At 45.0% G+C, this 24,235-nt stretch overlaps 1 protein-coding gene across 1 annotated transcript; it reads left to right on the top strand.

Moving 5' to 3' along the window:
• The first annotated feature begins 14,153 nt into the window (after window positions 1–14,153).
• TLR8 (toll like receptor 8) lies at window positions 14,154–23,078 on the top strand. Its single transcript, XM_034756970.1, has 2 exons — window positions 14,154–14,896; window positions 18,937–23,078. Exon 2 carries the CDS (start codon window positions 18,943–18,945, stop codon window positions 22,090–22,092), a length of 3,150 nt encoding a protein of 1,049 aa, XP_034612861.1. The 5' UTR covers window positions 14,154–14,896; window positions 18,937–18,942; the 3' UTR covers window positions 22,093–23,078.
• Window positions 23,079–24,235: the final 1,157 nt, after the last annotated feature.

Genomic DNA, 24,235 nt, shown 5'->3' with positions numbered 1-24,235 from the left:
AGATGGCCCTATAAAGGGGCTGCTAGGCTGGACCTGAGAGAGTCTCTCCCTACATGCTGAGAGGGATGGGCCTGGCTGCTGGGAGCTGAGCAGGGTATCTAAAGGGAGCAGAGCTGGGGAAAGGCCAGAGGAGCTGGGGAGCTCTGGCCTGGAAATCCCCCAGGCTGCAGGCCTTGTTAAAGGCCAGAGAAGGTACTGCGGTTGCAGAGGGGCAGCCCAAGGGTAGGCAAAGGCAGCAGGTCCAGACCCTCCTTGCCAATGATGAGTGGCAATTATACTGCAGTCCAACCCAGTGAGTGGGGGCTAGATGGTGACTGGCAGTAGTCAGAGGCTGAGGTGAGGTGGGGATAGGGAGTTGGGGGTTCCCTGGGGAGGAGAGACAGAGTGAGACTGCAGGGGCACCGGGGTCCAGGAGGGACACTGGGGCCAGTGGCAAGTGGGACACAGGCCTGCAGAAGACACTCCTGAGTGGAAAGAGCTAATTCCCTGGACAACCATCAGAAGGCGCCATAGCGGTGAGTCGTCACCCCGTTACAGGTCCCCTTATCAAAGGCACTAGAAGTCTGATCTTGCTAATCGGAGTTTTGCCATAGATTTTATTAGGCTCAAGATTGGGCCCTGTGTCTGTTCATGGTATTACTATTATTAATAAGGTAATGTTGATAATCTGTTCAAATGATTCCTCTCTTTCTGTACTAGATTGTGATGGGGTGTCTGCCCCACACTGGCCCATTAGGGGTTAATAGAGCCCTAGGGAGCCTGTGCAGGAGACAGTCAATTAGAGAGGGGCTGCAAGGAGTAGCCAGTCAGGGCCGGGCTTGCCCATATAAGAAGGGCTGCAGAGCAGAGCAGCTTCAGTTCTCCGAGGAGCTCAAGGAGGGAGGACTGGCTGCCCTACAGGAGGAAGAAAACTAGCACCTTGGACAGAGCAGTGCTGGTCAGGGGAGTGAGAGCAAGCTCCTGGCTGACTGCTAAGACTGGCATGCTGAGGCCCTGAGACAAGGGCGGAGAAGGTCCTGGGACTGTGAGGAAGTGGCCCAGGGAAATAGACTGGAGAGGTTGGAGGGGATGCAGCATGTGGCTGCCCTCTACAGGGTCCCTGGGCCGGGACCCAGAGTAGCAGGCAGGCCTGGGTTCCCCCTGCCCCCACTCGCCACTGAGGAAGTGGCTGGACAGAGGACTGCTGTTCCCCTGGAAGGGGGGGAAGCACAGAGTGTTGCACAGCCAGAGGGCTGTGTCATGAAAAGGATGCTATGGTCCTGGAAATGACTTGAGTCCAGGAGCAGAAGTGACGGTGGCAAGACATCACGAGAAGAAGGCACACTGGTGAAAAGAGCTAATCCTCAGGACAGCCAGCAGAAGGTGCCACAATAGTGAGTCGCATCCCATCACATGGATGCATGTGATTATTGTGAGGATTTGATCAGGTTTGTTCCTCTGATAGGCCGTTATATCGTATTCATTTCATAACTAGTTACTGAAGTTCACCTCTAGCCTTATCCTGCAGCTACTCCACATGTGAGACTCCCATACTAGTCAGTGGCCAAAGCCCCAGCCCCAGTAAAGCTGGATATTTGGCCCACTTTGGCCTATGGGAATCCCCAAGTGGCATAGTGCTGGAAGAGCCATTTCTATGTCATCTCACCCAGAGCCTTTGCTCTCTCACTCCTTCTGGTCCTACCCAAAGTGCAGCTTGGATGCACCTGAGGGCTAGGGCAATGAGTACCAATGCACAAAATGTCGGAAAAGATCTGATCCCTACTTCGTATTTATCATATTATCTCCTTCGCTAGTTAACACAGGGCCCAGTCATGCTTCAGTTGACTAGCAAAACTCCCATTAAGTTCAATGAGAGTGTGATTGAGTTTCAGTGGTATGTTTCATACAATAAAGTAGATCCAGCATAATGTGAAGCTGTATTTAAGGAGGCAAGTTGGAGCACTGAGCTGCAGAGAAGGTGCTTAAGCTGCCTCAACAGGTGCAGGAAGGAAGCTTAAGAAACTGCTCACTATTGTGAAGAACTCATCTGATCAAGCTTTTGCTGAAGCTGTGTCAATGGCCATAAATGGATGCTGTGACGGGTTGGATCACAGAAACCCCCTGGGAGCTGCCACCTGATGTGCCAAGACTACCTCTGCTCCTGTTTTCCCTGCCAGCTCAGGACTCCAGCACCCTGTCTTGCTGAGCCAGACACTCCCGTCTGCTCCAACAAAGACCCAGGGTCTGAATTATTTGCCCCAAAGCTGCAGGTTTACCTGAAAACAGCTCACAGAAGTGTGCTTGTCTTTAGCACTCAGATGCCCAACTCCCCATGGGATCTAAACCCAAATAAATCCGTTTTGTATAAAACTTATGCAGGGTAAATTCATAAATTGTTCGCCCTCTATAACACTGATAGAGAGATATGCACAGTTGTTTGCCACCCCCCCCCCAGATATTAATACATACTCTGAATTAATTAATACATAAAAAGTGATTTTATTAAATACAGAAAGTAGGATTTAAGTGGTTCCAAGTAGTAACAGACAGAACAAAGTAAGTCACCAAGCAAAATAAAATAAAATGTGCAAATCTATGTCTAATCAAACTAAATACAGATAAGATCCTCACCAGTTCCAGAATGCTCCCTTTTACAGACTAATCTCCTTTTAGCCTGGGTCCAGCAAACACTCACACTCCTTTGTTCCAGTTTCTTCAAGTATCCTGGGGGGCGAGGAGGCTCTCCTTAGCCAGCTGAAGACAAAATGGAGGGGTCTCCCATGGTTTAAATAGACTTTCTCTTGTGGGTGGAGACCCCCCTCCTCACTCCTATGCAAAGTCCAGCTCCAAGATGGAGTTCTGGAATCACCTGGACAAGTCACATGTCCATGCATGACTCACAGTCTTTACAGGCAGAAGCCATTGTCCATCTGGTATCTTGTATGTCTCCAGGAAGACTTCTTATGTGGATTGGAGCATTCCAAGATGCATTGTTCCCCAAGTGCTTCCTGACTGGGTACTTAACCTTGCGAATTCCTTCCTACAGAAACTGACCAAATGCCTCACAAAGCTTACTTAGAAATTAAGCAAGTATACAACAAATATTCTTAACCTCAGGTACAAAATTATATATGTGTACAAATGGGATGAATAGATATAGTAGACCATATCTCTGTAAAGGTTATGTTACATGGCACAGGCAGCACAAAACATATTCCAGTTATGTCAGATTCCCATAAAGCCTTATGGGAGGTAACGTCACACCCTCCCCCTGAGCTTACTGCCAGAGACTTGGACATTGTCCATGGCGGAGGCAGTACCTGTAAAATTCCTGTTTGGCTTTGGTCACACTCCTTTTCAGTACCTTGAAACCATATGATGTCATTCCTAAGGGTTCTAGCCAGTTTTGGAGTTCCTGGTCCCCAGATGCCTGAAAACAGGTTGGGGTGTAGTATTGCTAACAGAATGCAGACTGCAATATCTGTTAAAGTGGAGGTGTCTTGACATTTAACCACCAATGCCATGAGGCGGTGTGCCTCCGTTTCCCCTTCTACACAGCAGCCTGGGTTTGTTATGCTTTTGCTGCTGTGCCAAGCTTCCAGTCTGTTTACAGGTATAGGCTGAAAAGTAACATGCTTGTGGGGCTGTCTTGTCACCATCCCTAGCACGTACAACAGTTTCTTCCACAAATCAGGTATGTCCCACATCTTTAAAGGGTTTACCACTAGTATGAATTCTTTTGTTTTATCCCATCGGTGAATTAGCAAAAGACACAAAGTTAACAGCAAATCTACGGTGGACAGGCTTCGTTCACTCAATTTGACTTGTTTAGCACCTATTGCATTTTCCCAGTTTTCTGTGCCCTCTGGTAGACACTCTGATGTAGATTCTCCTGCCTCTTTGGGGAAAGCTTCTAATTCAGGCATGTGTTTGGGTCTTTGGCCAGGAAGGGGTGTACTGCAACCGTGCCTGCCCTCTGCCCGCCCTCTGGAATTTCTCTGGGCTGGACCCCTTTCCCTTGTGAAGTTCCACCCATGCAGAGTCTCCCTCCCCCCGCCCCTCCGTTGGAGAGAGAGTTTTATCTCTTACAAGTGCAGCAAGAACAACATCTCTCAGTGGGGTGCTCTGGACCCCTTTGGGCACACCACTTTGTTCCCAGCAGCTCAGCTGGATGGACTCCCCCTCCAGGAGACTTGACCCCCAGGTTTCCCTTAAAACCTGATCCACAGGAGAGGGGGCTGGCATTTTAAATGGAGACTTTTTCCCTCCTCCTGGGAAAGTCCCTTTCTACAAAAGGTGGGCGGACTCTCTAGTCCCCCCTCACCTTCCATCTGGGCTTCCTTCTCTGGGCTCTCCTCCAGGTCAGACACTCCTGTGTCCCCCGAAAGGGAAGGTGACCCTGGTCCAGCTGTGGGCTCACAGCTACCAGCTATGGTAGACTCTTCACTGGCCAGCAAAATTCCCCCCTTTTCACTCAGGTTGGGTTTGCTTTCAGCTACAGAGATCTTGGGGTCTGTTTCCACTGCCGTGGTCACCAGGACCCCAACTTCCACCTTTGGGACACACTCCTCTGTTCACCCCAGGGCAGGCCCTGCCCCCTGCTAACCTGCAACTTCCTGGCAGTCAGCAGCTGTGGTGGCCCCCCTCTTAGAAGGTAGTACATTCCCCTCCCCCAGGGAGATGATCACGGGACAGGAGCTGGCTTTGTCCAGCCCCTCCCTCTGGAACTTGCCTTGAGCCCCGGGGCTACAGGAACTGGCTACAACCATCCCTGCCCCCGAAGCTGCATTTTTTTCACTGCTGTAGAGGAATCTAAGAGACACCCTCCTATTCCCCCAGCAGTCCGTGTGACTTCACCCCTCCCCACTCCAGGGCTTTTAGCACAAGATACCTTTTCACTGCTAACTAACCCTGGGACAGATTCTGCCACACTAAATAAATCATTCCCCAGTAGAAACAGTGCAAAATTGTGTGCCACCGTTGCAACAGTCAGTTCAGCCTGCAAATCCTGAGTTTGCAGGTGTACTTTAGCTAAAGGTGCAAGGACTTTGTAACCCCCTACCAGCTCTAATTCTGCCATTTTACCCAGCAACAAATCCTTCTCCTGGATCAGGTCCCTCCTGACCACAGAAATCTCAGCACCCGTGTCCCTCAATCCCAGAAGCACTTTACCATTAATTTTAACAGCATGCATATACTAATTGTTTGGTTGTGTGGAAGCAAGCTTTACAAATCCTGTAGGCCACAGCCTGGCTCTGAGAAGCCGCAGCTTCATGTGTTACTTGTTGCCTGTTTCCACTCAGCAAGGGACACTTATTCCTCAGGTGCTCAGTGGACTTACAATGATGGCACCTCTTAGGCTTGCACAGGAAATTTGGGACGAGTACCAAGGGAATGGGGAGGTGACCGCCAAGCCTCCTTTTTCCCAGGGATAAAATGGTGATTCTGCTTTCCTCCAACCTTATACCCCTCTGCCAGTGGTTTGTTTGATTGCAGCTTGTGCTTGCTCATAAGAGTCTGCATACCCAGCTAATTCACCCACCGCATTTACCTTTTTGTCCCATAAATACTGTTTTTTACATCATCACTGCACATATTCAGGAAGTGTTCCTGAGTAACCAGATCACACATCCCTTCAAAGCTTGCAATGTCTTTCCCCCTCACCCACTTATTTACCAAATCTCTCATTTCATTGACATAAGCCACATTACTCAATCCAGATCCCCTCTTAAGACTCCTGAATTTAACCCTGTAGGTTTCAGATGTAACCTGAAACTGTTTCAAAACCAGTTCCTTAAATTTACCATAGTTTAAAGCATCACCAATAGGCATCTTATTAAATATGTCCAGAGCTCTGCCCGTCAATTTTGCTATCAATGTGGTCATCTTCTGATCTTCAGGGATGGCATGGAGGGTGCACAGTCTCTCAAAGGTGATGAAATATTCGGCAATATCGCTGGACTCGTCATACTGTGGACATAGTCGCTCCCATTTGTGGATTTTTGGGGAAGTGAGCCAGCAGGTGGGGGGTTTTGTCTCTTCAACTCCATAACAGCCAGTTCATGTTTCTGGGCCTCCATAGCTCTCTTGTGGGCAGTTTCCTCTGCCTCCATAGCTCTTGTGGGCAGTTGCCTCTGCCTCTACCCTTGCTGTCTCTGCCTCCATAGCTCTCTTCTGGGCAGCCTCCTCCCTCTCCATCAGTCTTTTATGTTCATTTTCTTTCTTTGCTTCCAGTCTAGCCAGCTCGAGTTTGTTAGCTGCTTTGCTGGTAGTCATTTTCCTGCTTTCTTCTGCTGGGCCACACACCCCTGCAGTTCACTGAAACTGGGATGCACTCAGCTCAGGGGATTCTTAGTTAACAGAGACTTTCACAGTGTTCAGCCTTTCTGGGAAATTTGCATCCAGTGCAGTTTTAGCTTCTTCTGATCTTCCTTCTTACTTACTTTGCTTCCTTTTCTGTCCCTACTTCCCTTACCCGAAATAAGCAAACAGAAAACAACAAACCAGTAACCACTTTGTCTGTTCTCCAGCCACCACACTTAAAACCTCACTTAAAATCACTACCAGTAACTCAAAGCAATCAGTTGTGCACAGACCCTGTTCCACTACGCCACTGTGACAGGTTGGATCACAGAAACCCCCTGGGAGCTGCCACCTGATGTGCCAAGACTACCTCTGCTCCTGTTTTCCCTGCCAGCTCAGGACTCCAGCACCCTGTCTTGCTGAGCCAGACACTCCCGTCTGCTCCAACAAAGACCCAGGGTCTGAATTATTTGCCCCAAAGCTGCAGGTTTACCTGAAAACAGCTCACAGTAGTATGCTTGTCTTTAGCACTCAGATGCCCAACTCCCCATGGGGTCTAAACCCAAATAAATCCGTTTTACCCTGTATAAAGCTTATGCAGGGTAAATTCATAAATTGTTTGCCCTCTATAACACTGATAGAGATATGCGCAGTTGTTTGCGCCCCGCCCCCAGGTATTAATACATAATCTGAGTTAATTAATACATAAAAAGTGATTTTTTTAAATACAGAAAGTAGGATTTAAGTGGTTCCAAGTAGTAACAGACAGAACAAAGTAAGTCACCAAGCAAAATAAAATAAAATGCGCAAATCTATGTCTAATCAAACTAAATACAGATAAGATCTTCACCAGTTCCAGAATGCTCCCTTTTACAGACTAATCTCCTTTTAGCCTGGGTCCAGCAAACACTCACACTCCTTTGTTCCAGTTTCTTCAAGTATCCTGGGGGGCGAGGAGGCTCTCCTTAGCCAGCTGAAGACAAAATGGAGGGGTCTCCCATGGTTTAAATAGACTTTCTCTTGTGGGTGGAGACCCCCCTCCTCACTCCTATGCAAAGTCCAGCTCCAAGATGGAGTTCTGGAATCACCTGGACAAGTCACATGTCCATGCATGACTCACAGTCTTTACAGGCAGAAGCCATTGTCCATCTGGTATCTTGTATGTCTCCAGGAAGACTTCTTATGTGGATTGGAGCATTCCAAGATGCATTGTTCCCCAAGTGCTTCCTGACTGGGTACTTAACCTTGCGAATTCCTTCCTACAGAAACTGACCAAATGCCTCACAAAGCTTACTTAGAAATTAAGCAAGTATACAACAAATATTCTTAACCTCAGGTACAAAATTATATATGTGTACAAATGGGATGAATAGATATAGTAGACCATATCTCTGTAAAGGTTATGTTACATGGCACAGGCAGCACAAAACATATTCCAGTTATGTCAGATTCCCATAAAGCCTTATGGGAGGTAACGTCACACCCTCCCCCTGAGCTTACTGCCAGAGACTTGGACATTGTCCATGGCGGAGGCAGTACCTGTAAAATTCCTGTTTGGCTTTGGTCACACTCCTTTTCAGTACCTTGAAACCATATGATGTCATTCCTAAGGGTTCTAGCCAGTTTTGGAGTTCCTGGTCCCCAGATGCCTGAAAACAGGTTGGGGTGTAGTATTGCTAACAGAATGCAGACTGCAATATCTGTTAAAGTGGAGGTGTCTTGACATTTAACCACCAATGCCATGAGGCGGTGTGCCTCCGTTTCCCCTTCTACACAGCAGCCTGGGTTTGTTATGCTTTTGCTGCTGTGCCAAGCTTCCAGTCTGTTTACAGGTATAGGCTGAAAAGTAACATGCTTGTGGGGCTGTCTTGTCACCATCCCTAGCACGTACAACAGTTTCTTCCACAAATCAGGTATGTCCCACATCTTTAAAGGGTTTACCACTAGTATGAATTCTTTTGTTTTATCCCATCGGTGAATTAGCAAAAGACACAAAGTTAACAGCAAATCTACGGTGGACAGGCTTCGTTCACTCAATTTGACTTGTTTAGCACCTATTGCATTTTCCCAGTTTTCTGTGCCCTCTGGTAGACACTCTGATGTAGATTCTCCTGCCTCTTTGGGGAAAGCTTCTAATTCAGGCATGTGTTTGGGTCTTTGGCCAGGAAGGGGTGTACTGCAACCGTGCCTGCCCTCTGCCCGCCCTCTGGAATTTCTCTGGGCTGGACCCCTTTCCCTTGTGAAGTTCCACCCATGCAGAGTCTCCCTCCCCCCGCCCCTCCGTTGGAGAGAGAGTTTTATCTCTTACAAGTGCAGCAAGAACAACATCTCTCAGTGGGGTGCTCTGGACCCCTTTGGGCACACCACTTTGTTCCCAGCAGCTCAGCTGGATGGACTCCCCCTCCAGGAGACTTGACCCCCAGGTTTCCCTTAAAACCTGATCCACAGGAGAGGGGGCTGGCATTTTAAATGGAGACTTTTTCCCTCCTCCTGGGAAAGTCCCTTTCTACAAAAGGTGGGCGGACTCTCTAGTCCCCCCTCACCTTCCATCTGGGCTTCCTTCTCTGGGCTCTCCTCCAGGTCAGACACTCCTGTGTCCCCCGAAAGGGAAGGTGACCCTGGTCCAGCTGTGGGCTCACAGCTACCAGCTATGGTAGACTCTTCACTGGCCAGCAAAATTCCCCCCTTTTCACTCAGGTTGGGTTTGCTTTCAGCTACAGAGATCTTGGGGTCTGTTTCCACTGCCGTGGTCACCAGGACCCCAACTTCCACCTTTGGGACACACTCCTCTGTTCACCCCAGGGCAGGCCCTGCCCCCTGCTAACCTGCAACTTCCTGGCAGTCAGCAGCTGTGGTGGCCCCCCTCTTAGAAGGTAGTACATTCCCCTCCCCCAGGGAGATGATCACGGGACAGGAGCTGGCTTTGTCCAGCCCCTCCCTCTGGAACTTGCCTTGAGCCCCGGGGCTACAGGAACTGGCTACAACCATCCCTGCCCCCGAAGCTGCATTTTTTTCACTGCTGTAGAGGAATCTAAGAGACACCCTCCTATTCCCCCAGCAGTCCGTGTGACTTCACCCCTCCCCACTCCAGGGCTTTTAGCACAAGATACCTTTTCACTGCTAACTAACCCTGGGACAGATTCTGCCACACTAAATAAATCATTCCCCAGTAGAAACAGTGCAAAATTGTGTGCCACCGTTGCAACAGTCAGTTCAGCCTGCAAATCCTGAGTTTGCAGGTGTACTTTAGCTAAAGGTGCAAGGACTTTGTAACCCCCTACCAGCTCTAATTCTGCCATTTTACCCAGCAACAAATCCTTCTCCTGGATCAGGTCCCTCCTGACCACAGAAATCTCAGCACCCGTGTCCCTCAATCCCAGAAGCACTTTACCATTAATTTTAACAGCATGCATATACTAATTGTTTGGTTGTGTGGAAGCAAGCTTTACAAATCCTGTAGGCCACAGCCTGGCTCTGAGAAGCCGCAGCTTCATGTGTTACTTGTTGCCTGTTTCCACTCAGCAAGGGACACTTATTCCTCAGGTGCTCAGTGGACTTACAATGATGGCACCTCTTAGGCTTGCACAGGAAATTTGGGACGAGTACCAAGGGAATGGGGAGGTGACCGCCAAGCCTCCTTTTTCCCAGGGATAAAATGGTGATTCTGCTTTCCTCCAACCTTATACCCCTCTGCCAGTGGTTTGTTTGATTGCAGCTTGTGCTTGCTCATAAGAGTCTGCATACCCAGCTAATTCACCCACCGCATTTACCTTTTTGTCCCATAAATACTGTTTTTTACATCATCACTGCACATATTCAGGAAGTGTTCCTGAGTAACCAGATCACACATCCCTTCAAAGCTTGCAATGTCTTTCCCCCTCACCCACTTATTTACCAAATCTCTCATTTCATTGACATAAGCCACATTACTCAATCCAGATCCCCTCTTAAGACTCCTGAATTTAACCCTGTAGGTTTCAGATGTAACCTGAAACTGTTTCAAAACCAGTTCCTTAAATTTACCATAGTTTAAAGCATCACCAATAGGCATCTTATTAAATATGTCCAGAGCTCTGCCCGTCAATTTTGCTATCAATGTGGTCATCTTCTGATCTTCAGGGATGGCATGGAGGGTGCACAGTCTCTCAAAGGTGATGAAATATTCGGCAATATCGCTGGACTCGTCATACTGTGGACATAGTCGCTCCCATTTGTGGATTTTTGGGGAAGTGAGCCAGCAGGTGGGGGGTTTTGTCTCTTCAACTCCATAACAGCCAGTTCATGTTTCTGGGCCTCCATAGCTCTCTTGTGGGCAGTTTCCTCTGCCTCCATAGCTCTTGTGGGCAGTTGCCTCTGCCTCTACCCTTGCTGTCTCTGCCTCCATAGCTCTCTTCTGGGCAGCCTCCTCCCTCTCCATCAGTCTTTTATGTTCATTTTCTTTCTTTGCTTCCAGTCTAGCCAGCTCGAGTTTGTTAGCTGCTTTGCTGGTAGTCATTTTCCTGCTTTCTTCTGCTGGGCCACACACCCCTGCAGTTCACTGAAACTGGGATGCACTCAGCTCAGGGGATTCTTAGTTAACAGAGACTTTCACAGTGTTCAGCCTTTCTGGGAAATTTGCATCCAGTGCAGTTTTAGCTTCTTCTGATCTTCCTTCTTACTTACTTTGCTTCCTTTTCTGTCCCTACTTCCCTTACCCGAAATAAGCAAACAGAAAACAACAAACCAGTAACCACTTTGTCTGTTCTCCAGCCACCACACTTAAAACCTCACTTAAAATCACTACCAGTAACTCAAAGCAATCAGTTGTGCACAGACCCTGTTCCACTACGCCACTGTGACAGGTTGGATCACAGAAACCCCCTGGGAGCTGCCACCTGATGTGCCAAGACTACCTCTGCTCCTGTTTTCCCTGCCAGCTCAGGACTCCAGCACCCTGTCTTGCTGAGCCAGACACTCCCGTCTGCTCCAACAAAGACCCAGGGTCTGAATTATTTGCCCCAAAGCTGCAGGTTTACCTGAAAACAGCTCACAGTAGTATGCTTGTCTTTAGCACTCAGATGCCCAACTCCCCATGGGGTCTAAACCCAAATAAATCCGTTTTACCCTGTATAAAGCTTATGCAGGGTAAATTCATAAATTGTTTGCCCTCTATAACACTGATAGAGATATGCGCAGTTGTTTGCGCCCCGCCCCCAGGTATTAATACATAATCTGAGTTAATTAATACATAAAAAGTGATTTTTTTAAATACAGAAAGTAGGATTTAAGTGGTTCCAAGTAGTAACAGACAGAACAAAGTAAGTCACCAAGCAAAATAAAATAAAATGCGCAAATCTATGTCTAATCAAACTAAATACAGATAAGATCTTCACCAGTTCCAGAATGCTCCCTTTTACAGACTAATCTCCTTTTAGCCTGGGCCCAGCAAACACTCACACTCCTTTGTGCCAGTTTCTTCCAAGTATCCTGGGGGCGGGAGGAAGGTCTCCCCTTAGCCAGCTGAAGACAAAATGGAGAGGTCTCCCACGGGTTTAAATAGACTTTCTCTTGTGGGTGGAGACCCCCCTCCTCACTCCTATGCAAAGTCCAGCTCCAAGATGGAATTCTGGAGTCACCTGGGCAAGTCACATGTCCATGCATGACTCAGTCTTTACAGGCGGAAGCCATTGTCCACCTGGTATCTTGTATGTCTCCAGGAAGAATTCTTATGTGGATTGGAGCATTCCAAGATGCATTGTTCTCCAAGTGCTTCCTGACTGGGTACTTAACCTTGTGAATTCCTTCCTACAGAAGCTGACCAAATGCCTCACAAAGCTTACTTAGAAATTAAGCAAATATACAACCAATATTCTTAACCTCAAGTACAAAATGATATATGTGTACAAATAGGATGAATAGATATAGTAGACCATAACCTTTACAAAGATGTTACATGGCACAGGCAGCACAAAACATATTCCAGTTATCTCATATTCCCATAAAGCCTTATGAGAGGTACCGTCACAGAGGTATTGCTTCTTTCACAGTCACAGCATGGTTAAAGTTCTGTGGGCTGCAGTTGGTCTGGTTTGGAGCATTAGGTCTCAAGCCTGTTTCCACAACGCTTCACAAGTGACAAGTCATCTGGAGACCTAGCAAGATGATGTGACAGAGGGGGGCGTGCGGATCCATGTGTCAGTCTGTCAATGTTTGTTTATAGCAAATAGCCTTATAATTCCACCATGCCTGTAACAGTGCATCTGAGCAGTATAATGTCTCAGAATCGGCAGCCCAACTAATAATTAAAACTGGTCTTTCACCTTGATAGGTCCTGACTTCAGCATGGGGAAGGAGATGACATGATAATGAAAAACATATCTTCACCTCTCCAAAATCCAGTCCAACCCCCAAGATAACATGCAGCGTGTGCCTCCGACTAGGAGCTGAGACTGAAACCAGGCAGTCCCTTGCTTATTACATGAACCTGATCTCACAGGTGCTCAGCCAAAAAACCTACACACTTTTTGAAGTCTCTGGGCTCTCTTCCTTCCCTTGATAGATTGCGGGGGGAGGGGGCAGGAAGGGTTGGATAAGGGGGTGGGATCCTGGGGGGCAGTTAGGGGCGGGGGGGTGTCCCAGGAGGGGGTGGTCAGGGGACGAGGAGCAAGGGAGAGGGAAGAGAAGGACCTGCTGGGGTCCTCAATCATGTGAAGTTGGTGGGAACACAAATCAAACCTCTTCCAGCCATGAAGACAGTAACATATGAATATGTGGACATTGTTGTATGCATGTTACAACTACCTTGCAAAACTATCTTACTTAGCACTCACATGCCACCTTACTATTTGAAAGCTACACTTTTCAGCTGAGCATGTATTTCACTGTAAAATTTTCAAAGCTGCCCCTGAACAGGATAATATCCCTTTAGGTCAGATGTGGACAAACTATGGCCCGCGGGCCACATCTGGCCTGCAGGACCGTCCTGTCTGGCCCCTGAGCTCCTGGCTGGGGAGCCTAGTTCCTGGCCCCGCCCCCACTGTTCCCGCAGCCACGCCGCCGCACGGGCCGCATTCTGGCCCGCTGCTCCTGCTGGGCAGCATGGGGAGCGCAGCTGACTCTGGCCGGGTATTGTGGCTGCGAGCTCCTGCTGCTGGTAAGAGGGCGGGGAGCGGGGGGGTTGGGTAAGGGAGCAGGGGGCCCTGGGGGGCAGTCAGGGAGGAGGGAGCGGTTGGATGGGGTGGAGGTTCTGGGGGGGGGGGTGGGCAGGGGGGGGGGGAACGGGGGGGGTTGGGAGTGGGAATCCTGGGGGGCCTGTCAGGGGCAGGGCCGTCTCTACTGTTTTTGCCACTCCAAGCAGCGCGCCGAATTGCCTCCGCGGACAGCAGGGGCAGTCCGTGCGCCGTTAGGGCAGCACGTACATTTCCGTGGCGGCGGCAATTTGGCAGCAGGTTCTGTCTTCAGCCGGAAGACAGAAGCCGCCGAATTGCCGCCGCGGGCAGCTGAACATAGAAGCTGCTGCCAAATTGCCGCCGCCACGGAAACACGTGTGCCACCCTAACGGCCCACGGACTTCCCCTGCCATCTGCGGCGGCAATTCGGCATGCTGCTTGGAGCATCAAAAACACACGGACTGCTGCCCCTTGCAGATTGCCACCCCAAACACCTGCTTGGAATGCTGGTGCCTGGAGCCGGCCCTGGTCAGGGGGCGGGGATGTGGATGGGGTCGGGAGGGCAGTCAGGGGACAGGGAGCGGGGGGGGGAGTAGATAAGGGGGATCCTGGGGGGCAGTTAGGGGTGGGGGGTTCTGGGAGGGGGTGGTTAGGGGATGAGGAGCAGGGGGGGTTGGATGGGTCGGAGGTTCTGAGGGGGGCAGTCAAGGGGCAGGAAGTGGGAGGGGGCAGGGTCCAGGCTGTTTGGGGAGGCACAGCCTTCCCTACCCTGCCCGCCATACACTTGCACAACCCCGATGTGGCCCTCAGGCCAAAAAGTTTGCCCACCCTTTCTTTAAGCAGTTTGGGAGCCATCTAATGGCCTCACTGTATTCTACACTTTACAAACCAGCCAAAGCAGCAATCTGTATAGGTTAATTAGGCCTTGCATGTTGCTTATCATTAGTAAACATGGTAAACTGGATCCCACTGTGCTCATGTGGTTTCTTTCTTCCCACAATTTTCATTGTGTAAAGGGCAAAAGACACAACAAAGAATAATCCTAATGTTATGCTGCCTGAGAAAATCTCAGCTTTTGTGATTTTTTTTCCCCTCTGATTTATGTTTTATCTTCTGAATAGTTTGCCTGCTTTCTGTTCTCTATTATGGACTTTCCCTGGCTTACAAAGTTATTGTTCAACCATGCTTCAATTTGCCATGTTTTGTCATTTCAGTTTATCAGCATATTCTTGTGCCAAATGAATCAATAAATTACACTATCAAAATAGGTGTGGCTTCTGTTCTTCCCACTTGGACTATAGCAAACCACAAGCCAGCTTCTGTTGTCACTGTAGTGACAATTTGGGGAAGTTGATCAGTGTACTTCAGTTACTATCTGTGCGATCAGCTTCTGGTGCCTATCCCTTCTGTTCTGTTTTTAAAAAAACTCTTCACTGGACTGACATCTTTTATAGCAGAAAAATTAAGTAAGTATTTTTATTTTACAAAAGTGCATACATTCAGCCATTTTTAAAGAAACTTTGATTTTCCCACCCGATTTATGTCAGAGTAAACGAGATCAGAATCAGCACCACAGCATCTAATTAGAAAATCTCTAACTAGTAGGAAGTTTGGAAGAAATATGTGCTTTTAAGTATTGTGCAAGCTGCAGCTGTATGTTGGGAAGTGGCACTGGTAACTCTATCATGTCGAAAGGAATAAAAACATTTCAATCTTTTTAAAAAAATGTTTAATTAGACAATGTTATATTTTGTTTAAATGTTGTCTTACTTTTTCTGTGGCTTACCAATCAAGTTGTATAGATTTACCATCTCTTACAGATCATTCTAAAACTTGGATGCTTTTATTCATCATTTTCTAAGTTAAATGCAATTTTGTTAAAATGTAAAGTGTTTTGATCATACAGTACCTAGTTTTATCTGATATATAACTTGAACACAATTTTTACAAAATAATAATAAAAAAAAGTATGACTATGGTCTCCTTGGCTTCTTTGCCTTTCTTCTTTCCACTTCTTTCACCCCTTCATTCTTCCTGTTTATATGTCTGTTACATTATGAATCTTGCCTTCAGCATGTTAGGAGTTTCCTTCCTATCAATTTTCCTCTCTTTAACGTGAATCTTAAAAAATTAAAGACATCTGAAGGATAAAACTGTCTCTGATCCCACAGACACACAAGTGAATAGATTCATGGTTGTGAGTATTTCCACTGAGCTCAATAAGACTATTCCTGTGTACAACTGTTACTCATTCACCTATGTGTTTGCAGGATCAGAACCAGATGTACACTCCAATCTGAGGTCTGACTTCAAAAGTTGGCCCAGTTAAAGATATGACCTCACCTACTTTGTCTCTCTAATATCCTGGAACCAGCCTGGCTACAACATTACAAATGGCTCAAACTGATGTGCGCACAGCAGTTTTACATGCCTGCGCTAATATGGCTAAAGATAACAGCGTAGATGCGGGGGCTGTAGCAACACATGTTGGTACCCAGGGTTCCAGGCAGATGTGTACAGCTCACACTGTTGCATCTAAACTGCTATTTTTAGCCAGACCAGTGCAGCTCTGTCTATCCGAGCTGCAATCACACCTTAGATTGCAGTGTAGACACTCCCTGAAGATTGTAATGAGATGCTAAATTGACTTGTTACCTAACGTTTAATTCTCTGTTTCCAAAACAGGGTTCAAATATTTTGGCTTTTGGGGTTTTTGCTGGCATCTCATTTGTAAACCACAGATGCTGACAAGGAGCCTGCTCCTGCTTCCAATTCAGTCAATAGAAATTTTACCACTGACTTCATTGGGAGCAGGGGGTCAAAATGATCCTCAGAATTTCAGGTATTTCTAAACATGACACAAGAAGCTATCATGGAGTGATTTCAAACCAACGTTGCTATTGGGACAGTTAATGCAGAGTAAATAAAGTGTGAGTCTCTTTGTGACAATAATAGTCACGTAAAAACCTTCATGGCCTGATCCAAAGCTCAGTGAAGTCAATAGGTGTCTTTTGATTGACTTCAATGGGCTTTGGATAATTCCCTAATAATTTTTATCCAATAATCCTAATAAAGGGAAGTAAAGCAGTGGAAAAGTAGTAGAGTGAATTCCCAGGAAAATGCTGCCTGGTAAGCAATTCTAATCAGCCTTTTCTAAGTCAAAGAAGCTATTCCAAATTGTTTGTGTTCTGCTAGCAATAAATCATATTTCCTATTTCACAACCGGAATTGCTGGTGTTGTTTGTACATGTTCAGGGAAGCACGTGATTTCTGTAGAGTAGCAGTAAAAGCCACGTTATGTCCTGCACTCATTGCTCAGGCAAAACCTCCACTGAATTCAAACTGAATTGCATGACTTGTGTGTCCTCAAGTTTTTCCTAACAAATGATGCCATAGTAGTAATTGTTTTAATACATTTATTTCAGCATCTGTAATTAGCCCTAGAAAAGAATCAGGCAACAAATAATAAATGCATGTAACATGCTGTTGGAAAGGTGGCACTGAATTATTGCTTCTAAACATGGATGTGTAGATTGTGCAGGATTACTGTCTTCATTTCAGGGTCCCGTTAACATAAACTGCATGTGAACTCAGCCAGCTAGCTTGTTACATAGGGGAATCACAAAGCTGTACAGAAATCACATGCCTCCCACCTAGCTTTTTATACAGGAAATTAGCACCAATCAACGCTGGATTCTTGGCAAAATGTGGACACTCATGGGGTCTACCGCAGCTTTGGCATAAGTTGGTGAAATCAAGGAAGTTGTGTTCATCTCCAGCATGTCTGAGGGTGGCCCCAAATACTTAATGATATTTTAAAACTAGAAAATGGGAGAAGGAATTGGAGAGTTCAAGGGAACTGGTACAATGAATGATAAGGAACCCTGTGCCTGTGAGCACAGGTTTGAATCCGCTCCATATGCCTAACTGGTAGCCTGGCTGAGGCAGGATGAGCATTTTCGAACTGGTTGCCAGTGCCTTCCTATTCGTACTCCTCCCAGGCTCTTCCTTCCACTTCCTCTCCCATATTACTTTTGTTTTGACAACTACGTGCCCTATTTATTCTGTTATGCAGTTTTTAGGTAGAGCTTTTTAAAAATGGCATCAGGATGTTTAGCTGTCCATTTTTTTTAAATCACTGAAGTAATCTAGCTGGCAAACAGATGGCAGGGAAAGACTTCCACCTGAGGAGAGACCGAAAAGACTGGGGCTGTTCATTTCTGAATGTGGTCCAGCTCCAGGGCTGGAGCAAGGCTTTCCCTGTAATTGTGGTACCGGGCACAGGAAATGAGAGCAGGAGATTGCCTCTCCTGTGCTCTCAGTGCTCCCTCATCCCCACCCCCCGTGATACCCAGGCAGCATGGAAGAGAAGGGAGAAGCATCCTGACATGAATGCAGAGGAGTGAGGGCAGAGTTGGAGGGGCAGAGTTAGGAGCAGGTTGTGTGGGGAGTAGAGGAACAGAGTGAAAGAGGAGCAACCTGGATAGGACAGAAGGGGAGAGGACAGGCTGGGGATACATGCTAAAGTACAGACGCAAAAGTGTGTGGGGGGCATGATGGTGGGGAAAGAAGCAAAAACAGTCTGTAACCACTGGAGAATACTCCCCTCCAGAACCAGCAACTGGAGTCTAGATTCCTGCATACCAATATTCTTCTGCTGTCTAGCAAATAGCTGAGAAATGCACTGACAAAATATGTCTCATCTGCCTGTAGTGGTTGGTGCAGCATAGAGGAGAACAGCCGACTAATGCTGCTAGTTACTCCACTAGCTCAAGCAGTAGAGGACTGCGTGGTGGATCTAAAGGTCTCACCCTTCTGATGACCCTTGTGGGTGTCAATATGATTCTATGAGATGCCAGATTGGCGGGGGGGGGGGCAGTTTGCTTTTTAGAAAGTAACAGAAAAAAACTTATATTCAAAAGAACATGAAGGTTCCAAAGGCAATCACTGAAAATTAGGAAATGCCAGAATTAAGTTTGCCTGTGCAACCTTAATTCAGTTCCCTTGTGCATATGCATTATGATACAATCTTTAATCACATGAACACATGCTATTTTATCTACAAGGCACCTGCCTCATGCTGTGCACAGGTTGGATGATACTAAGATGCCATTATAATTAATTTCTATACTATATATAATTTCCTATCAACCTTGTAACTAAACTTTTTGGTTGCACTTGTAATGGGAGGGATAAAGAAGACAAACTAAAATGTCTTAAAAACCATAGCTACAATGTACAAAAAAAGACTAGTGATTTTGGGTGCCTGTATTTTTGGGTATTCAAGCTGAGATACCCTTGACAAGATCTGCTTTTCAGAAACTGCTCAGCCCCATCCACTAAAAATCAGGCCCTTGACATTTGTTTTACATTAAGCACCAGAAATTCAGGCATACAGTTTTGCAAATCTTGGCCCATGAATTGATGAACTGATGATGCTATTTTCAAAACTGCTATACCAATGCCACCTATTTATTATTATTAAAAGCACACTCTCTTTTTTAAGGGAAACATGAATCCCACAATCCCAAATCTGATATGGCGGCTACTTCTGGCCTATGGTACTTCAGAAATTCTTGCTGAGACCAAGTATCCTAGAACCCTGCCATGTGATGTCAACGTGAATAACTCCTCCGTCATTTTTGACTGCAGTGCCCGTCAACTGAGAAGTGTGCCTGCTGCAATGCATGGTAATGTAACAGAATTAAAGCTCTCAGACAACCTTATAAAGGAGGTGTTTAAAAAATCTTTTCAGGGCCTGAATAATCTTATGAAAATAGATCTAAACAGGAATCACTACTCTAAGGGAGAGGAAGAGGCTCATGATTTGTGTAAAAAAGGAATGGTAATTGAAAATGGAGCTTTTGCTAATTTAACAAAGCTAAGGGAACTACTAGCTGATGAAAATCACCTATGTAAAATACCAGTTGGGATGCCATTGTCCTTAACCTCACTGAGTTTGAGATATAACAACATGCTTTCTGTCTGTCGGCAACATTTTTCAGAACTCACACAACTGAAAGAACTCTATATGGATGGGAATTGTTATTATGGGAATCCCTGCGAAAAACCTTTCCTCGCAGACAATGGGGCTTTCTCAGACCTCACGATTTTGACAGTCCTGTCACTCGCCTTCAACAACCTGACCCGAGTTCCAAGCAAACTGCCTTCATCTCTAAGGAAACTTTACCTCAACAGCAACAAGATCAAAACCATCAACCAAGATGATTTTAATGAACTGTCTAATGTAGAAGTCCTTGACTTAAGTGGAAACTGTCCAAGGTGCTACAATGCCCCCTACCCATGTGAACCTTGCAGTGGGGACTCCGCCATTCAAATACATCCTCTTGCTTTCCAGCATCTGAAAAATTTACAGAATTTAAACCTCTCCAGCACCTCTCTCATTCGCTTACCTGCCAGCTGGTTTTATAACACAACTCAGTTAAAGGTGCTGCATCTTGAATTTAACTACTTAATAAAGGAAATAGCCTCTGGAGAGTTTTTACTCCAGCTGCCTTATTTGGAGGTGCTTGATTTATCTTTTAACTATGCAAGGAAATCATACCCAAGGTATATAAATATTTCAGATAAGTTCTCCAACCTGGTCTCTCTCCAGCAACTGCACTTAAGAGGTTACGTGTTCAAGGAACTTAAGAGCAAACACCTTCGGCCTCTCATAAATCTTACTAAACTAAACACCCTCAATTTAGGAGTCAACTTTATCAAGCAAATTGATTTCAGTGTGTTTCAGCTCTTTGCTAATCTGACTACAATTTCTTTGTCTGACAACAGGATATCACCCATATTAGAGGGCAGCAATAACAGTGTTATTAGAGGAGAATCAGTCCAAAATCATGTAATTCGAAGTCGTTCAACAGATACTGATCTTGAGCCATCAGTAAATAGTATGCTACCGGCAGAAGGCAAATCCAGTAGCAGTGTGTATAGTTCCATTTTTCCTTTAATCAAACCCCAATGCAGCATGTATGGTAAATCATTAGATCTAAGCTTAAATAGTATTTTCTTCATTGACCAAGAGCAATTTAAAGGTTTCCATGATATAGCCTGTTTGAATTTGTCTTCAAATGGCATTGGACAAGCTTTGAATGGCACTGAATTTATCTTTCTACCTAATCTCAAATATTTAGATCTGTCTTTTAATAAACTTGATTTGGCTTATCACTATGCATTTTATGAACTGCCTAAGCTAGAGGTACTGGACCTCAGCTACAACGTACACTATTTTATTGTGTCAGGGATAACACACAGATTGGGATTTACTGAAAATCTTCCATATCTAAAAGTTTTAAATTTAAGTTACAATGCAATTTTTACACTCACAGAGCCTAATCTAACAAGCAGCTCCCTGAAAGAATTAGTGTTCAAAGGAAACCGCCTTGATATTTTATGGAAAAAAGGAGATAATAGATACATAAATATTTTTAAAAACCTCTGCAATCTGACTCATCTCGACATATCCCACAACAGACTTCATGAAATTCCTACCAAGGCATTTTGTGGCCTGCCACAAAGTCTAATCGAGCTACACATAACCAACAATGAATTAAAGTACTTTGATTGGTCAGCCCTGCAACGGTTTCAGAACCTTACATTATTGGATCTGAGCTCAAACGAACTGTCTTTTGTAACCGATAACCTTGCCAACTGCACAGCTTCCCTTCAGAGACTAGTGCTTCGACAAAACAAGATTTCTCAGCTTGCTGATGGATTTTTTAACAAAGCCAGCAGCCTCCTGCACCTTGATTTAAGTTACAATGAGCTGCCTTCCATAAACCAGTCAATACCTCAGTATGATAACTTAATTTATTTAGAGCTTTTGGACTTAAAAGGAAACCCTTTCGAATGCACCTGTGCAACTGTTGATTTCAAAAACTGGATAAACCATTATGTTAATGTTAGTATCCCACGACTGGCAACAGATGTCATTTGTGCAACACCTGGAGACCAAAGAGGGAAAAGCATCATAAGTTTAGACATATATGCCTGTACTTTGGATAACATTGCAGCAATATGCTTTAGTTTATCATTCTTCATTATTTTGACCATTATGACGACAGCTATCACAAAACATTTATTTTATTGGGATGCCTGGTATATTTACTATTTTTGTACAGCAAAACTAAAAGGATATAAATCTCTTGGCATGACCAAAGCTCTCTATGATGCTTACATAGCCTATGATACTAAGGATATGGCAGTAACTGATTGGGTAATAAATGAGCTACGATTTCGACTAGAAGAAAACGAAGACAAGCACGTTCTGCTTTGTTTGGAGGAAAGGGACTGGGAGCCGGGAAAGGCTGTCATTGACAACCTTGCACAGAGCATCCATCACAGCAGAAAGACAATATTTGTTCTAACTGAAAGATATGTGAAAAACGGAAACTTTAAAACTGCTTTTTATATCGCTCTGCAGAGACTAATGGATGAGAATACAGATGTGATTGTGTTTATTCTACTGGAGCCGGTGCTACAGCATTCCCAGTACCTGAGGCTGAGAAGGAGGATCTGCAAGAGCTCTGTTCTTGACTGGCCTAAGAATCCACACGCTGAAGGCCTTTTCTGGCAAAGACTAAAAAGTGTAGTGCTAACAGAAAATTATAAAAGATATAATGCATTGTACACAGATTCCATTAAATGACAGTAAAGACAGAAGAATGTCTTTCTTTCTTGTATCAGATATCTTTGTATTGAGACATTATCAGTTTTGAGTACCTAATTAGAATCTAGTTAAAACAGTATCATTGGACGTGTTGATTCTCTACTAATGTGTTTGAGGAAGTTTGAAGGAAACAAACATTTGGCCTGAATTCCTGCCAGTTATGATACTACAGGCAAGTGGAAGATCATATACACACATACTGTGCTGTACTGATGATTTGTGTAAACTGTTTCTCAATATTTGTCAGTTATCACCACTAATTATAAATGTAATTAGCCATTATTAATTGTATTTTTAACATCATGGAACTTCCAAAACTGTCTAACTTGCTAATGAGAATTAAGAACAGTCTTACCTTTAGCTACCTTTTAATGAAACAGTTTTTATACTTCAATCCAATAATACTTACTAACAATAGCTGCGGCTTAACAGGGACACGTTCAAGTGGGCTAGTGGTGCTTCTTTGTGTGTTTTAGTCTTGTGTTGATTTAGAATGTTTGCTTCTTTAAAATCAGACTTTGCTTTCTGGTATACCTGTTATACATGTGGAAAGTGTATGCACTGTGACCTCACTGCCTGACTCTGGTTGTTAGCCATCAATTACCCATGCTTGGATCCAGTGTCAGATGTCTTGTAACTGCCCTTGCTACTGGCATGGGGCATTATATTACACTATATAATTGGGTGGGCTCTGTAACTTCGTGGAGTGCATTATTAGTCTTAAAATTGTGTCTTCTCTTACATCAGCATCCTCTTAATGGGTGCAAATGGCTATCTACCATAGGGAATAAAATAATTCTTCTCTATTAGTGGAAATCATCCTAATAAACTGATTCACTGATAAACCTATTAATAAAGGCTGATAGTTTCAAGTATACATAAAGGAATTTGGTGCCCAAATCCTATTAGAACAGGGGTTCTCAAACTGGGGGTCGGGACCCCTCAGGGTGTCGTGAGGGTATTACATGGGCAGGTCGTGAGCTGTCAACCTTCACCCCAAACCCTGCTTTGCCTCCAGCATTTATAATGGTGTTAAATATATTAAAAAGTGCTTTTAATTTATAAGGGGGGGGTCGCACTCAGAGGCTTGATACGTGAAAGAGGTCACCAGTAAAAAAGTTTGAGAGCTACTGCATTAGAAGTCAATAAGACTGGGGTGCCTAACTCCCATAGGCCCCACTGAAGATCTAAACCAAACTCACTTATCAGGAGCAATGACATGAAGGTTAGATGACAACAAAATCAACAACGTTTGTACAAGTCATCAGCTAGTAACACTTAAATGGGAGAATCCAACTGACTGAATGTAAAACAGAACACAATGGAGCAATACTTTTCTCAGTTATACCTGAGCAGCTCCACTCACGTCAATGATTTTGGATGTGGTACTTTGACCCTTTAACAGAAATGAATACATTGCCCAATAAAGCTTATAGGAGCTTTTCTATTATCTTCTTCCTTATAACTAGAGCTGGGCAGGAAATGATTTTTCCATCCTGCAAAAATTACAGATAGCAATACATTTTCCCATCCTGAGTTGGAATAAGACAAAATCTCAAATATTTTCACAAACTGAAAATCTGAAAAAAATGTGGTTCAGTTCAATCATATTTAATTTCAGTTCTGACCTTTTCAAAATCCTTTTTTTTTTTTGGTCTAAATTTACTAAAAATTTGAAACAGTTTTTGAGACTTAAACTCCCAAAACTTTTCATTTGGTAAATGTCAAAATGGGACACTATTGAAACATTTGTCCCCAGTCATTTTCTGAATCAGGAGATTTGTCAAAACTGGCCCTGTTTTGCAAGCAGTTTTTATTGTGACAAATCAGCATTTTGGGGGGAAAAGATGGTTCATTGAAAAATTCCTGACCAGCTCCACTTTTAATTTTCTCTCTCTTGACATTTACAGAGTGACTTTGTCACTGCTTGGTTCATACTGTGCTGATGCAAACTGGGAGCACACATATCTGTGGTCACATCAGGTGATTCCAGGTCATGGGAAGTCTAGTTTTCACTATCCTTCTAAGTTTAACAAAAAGCAACTTTGAAACAACACATGAACTGACTGTTCTGAGCTCGGAATATTTCTATAGGTAGTTTCACATTTTCACTTTCATTTCT

Source organism: Trachemys scripta, chromosome 1, assembly GCF_013100865.1.
Source record: "Trachemys scripta elegans isolate TJP31775 chromosome 1, CAS_Tse_1.0, whole genome shotgun sequence".
NCBI lineage: Eukaryota > Metazoa > Chordata > Testudines > Emydidae > Trachemys > Trachemys scripta.
This window is presented reverse-complemented; position numbering and strand designations above follow the sequence as displayed.

Bases quoted from the DNA above. Each gene is read 5' to 3' on its own strand.
- TLR8 (XM_034756970.1), top strand. From the start codon at position 18,943: ATGAATCCCACAATCCCAAATCTGATATGGCGGCTACTTCTGGCCTAT.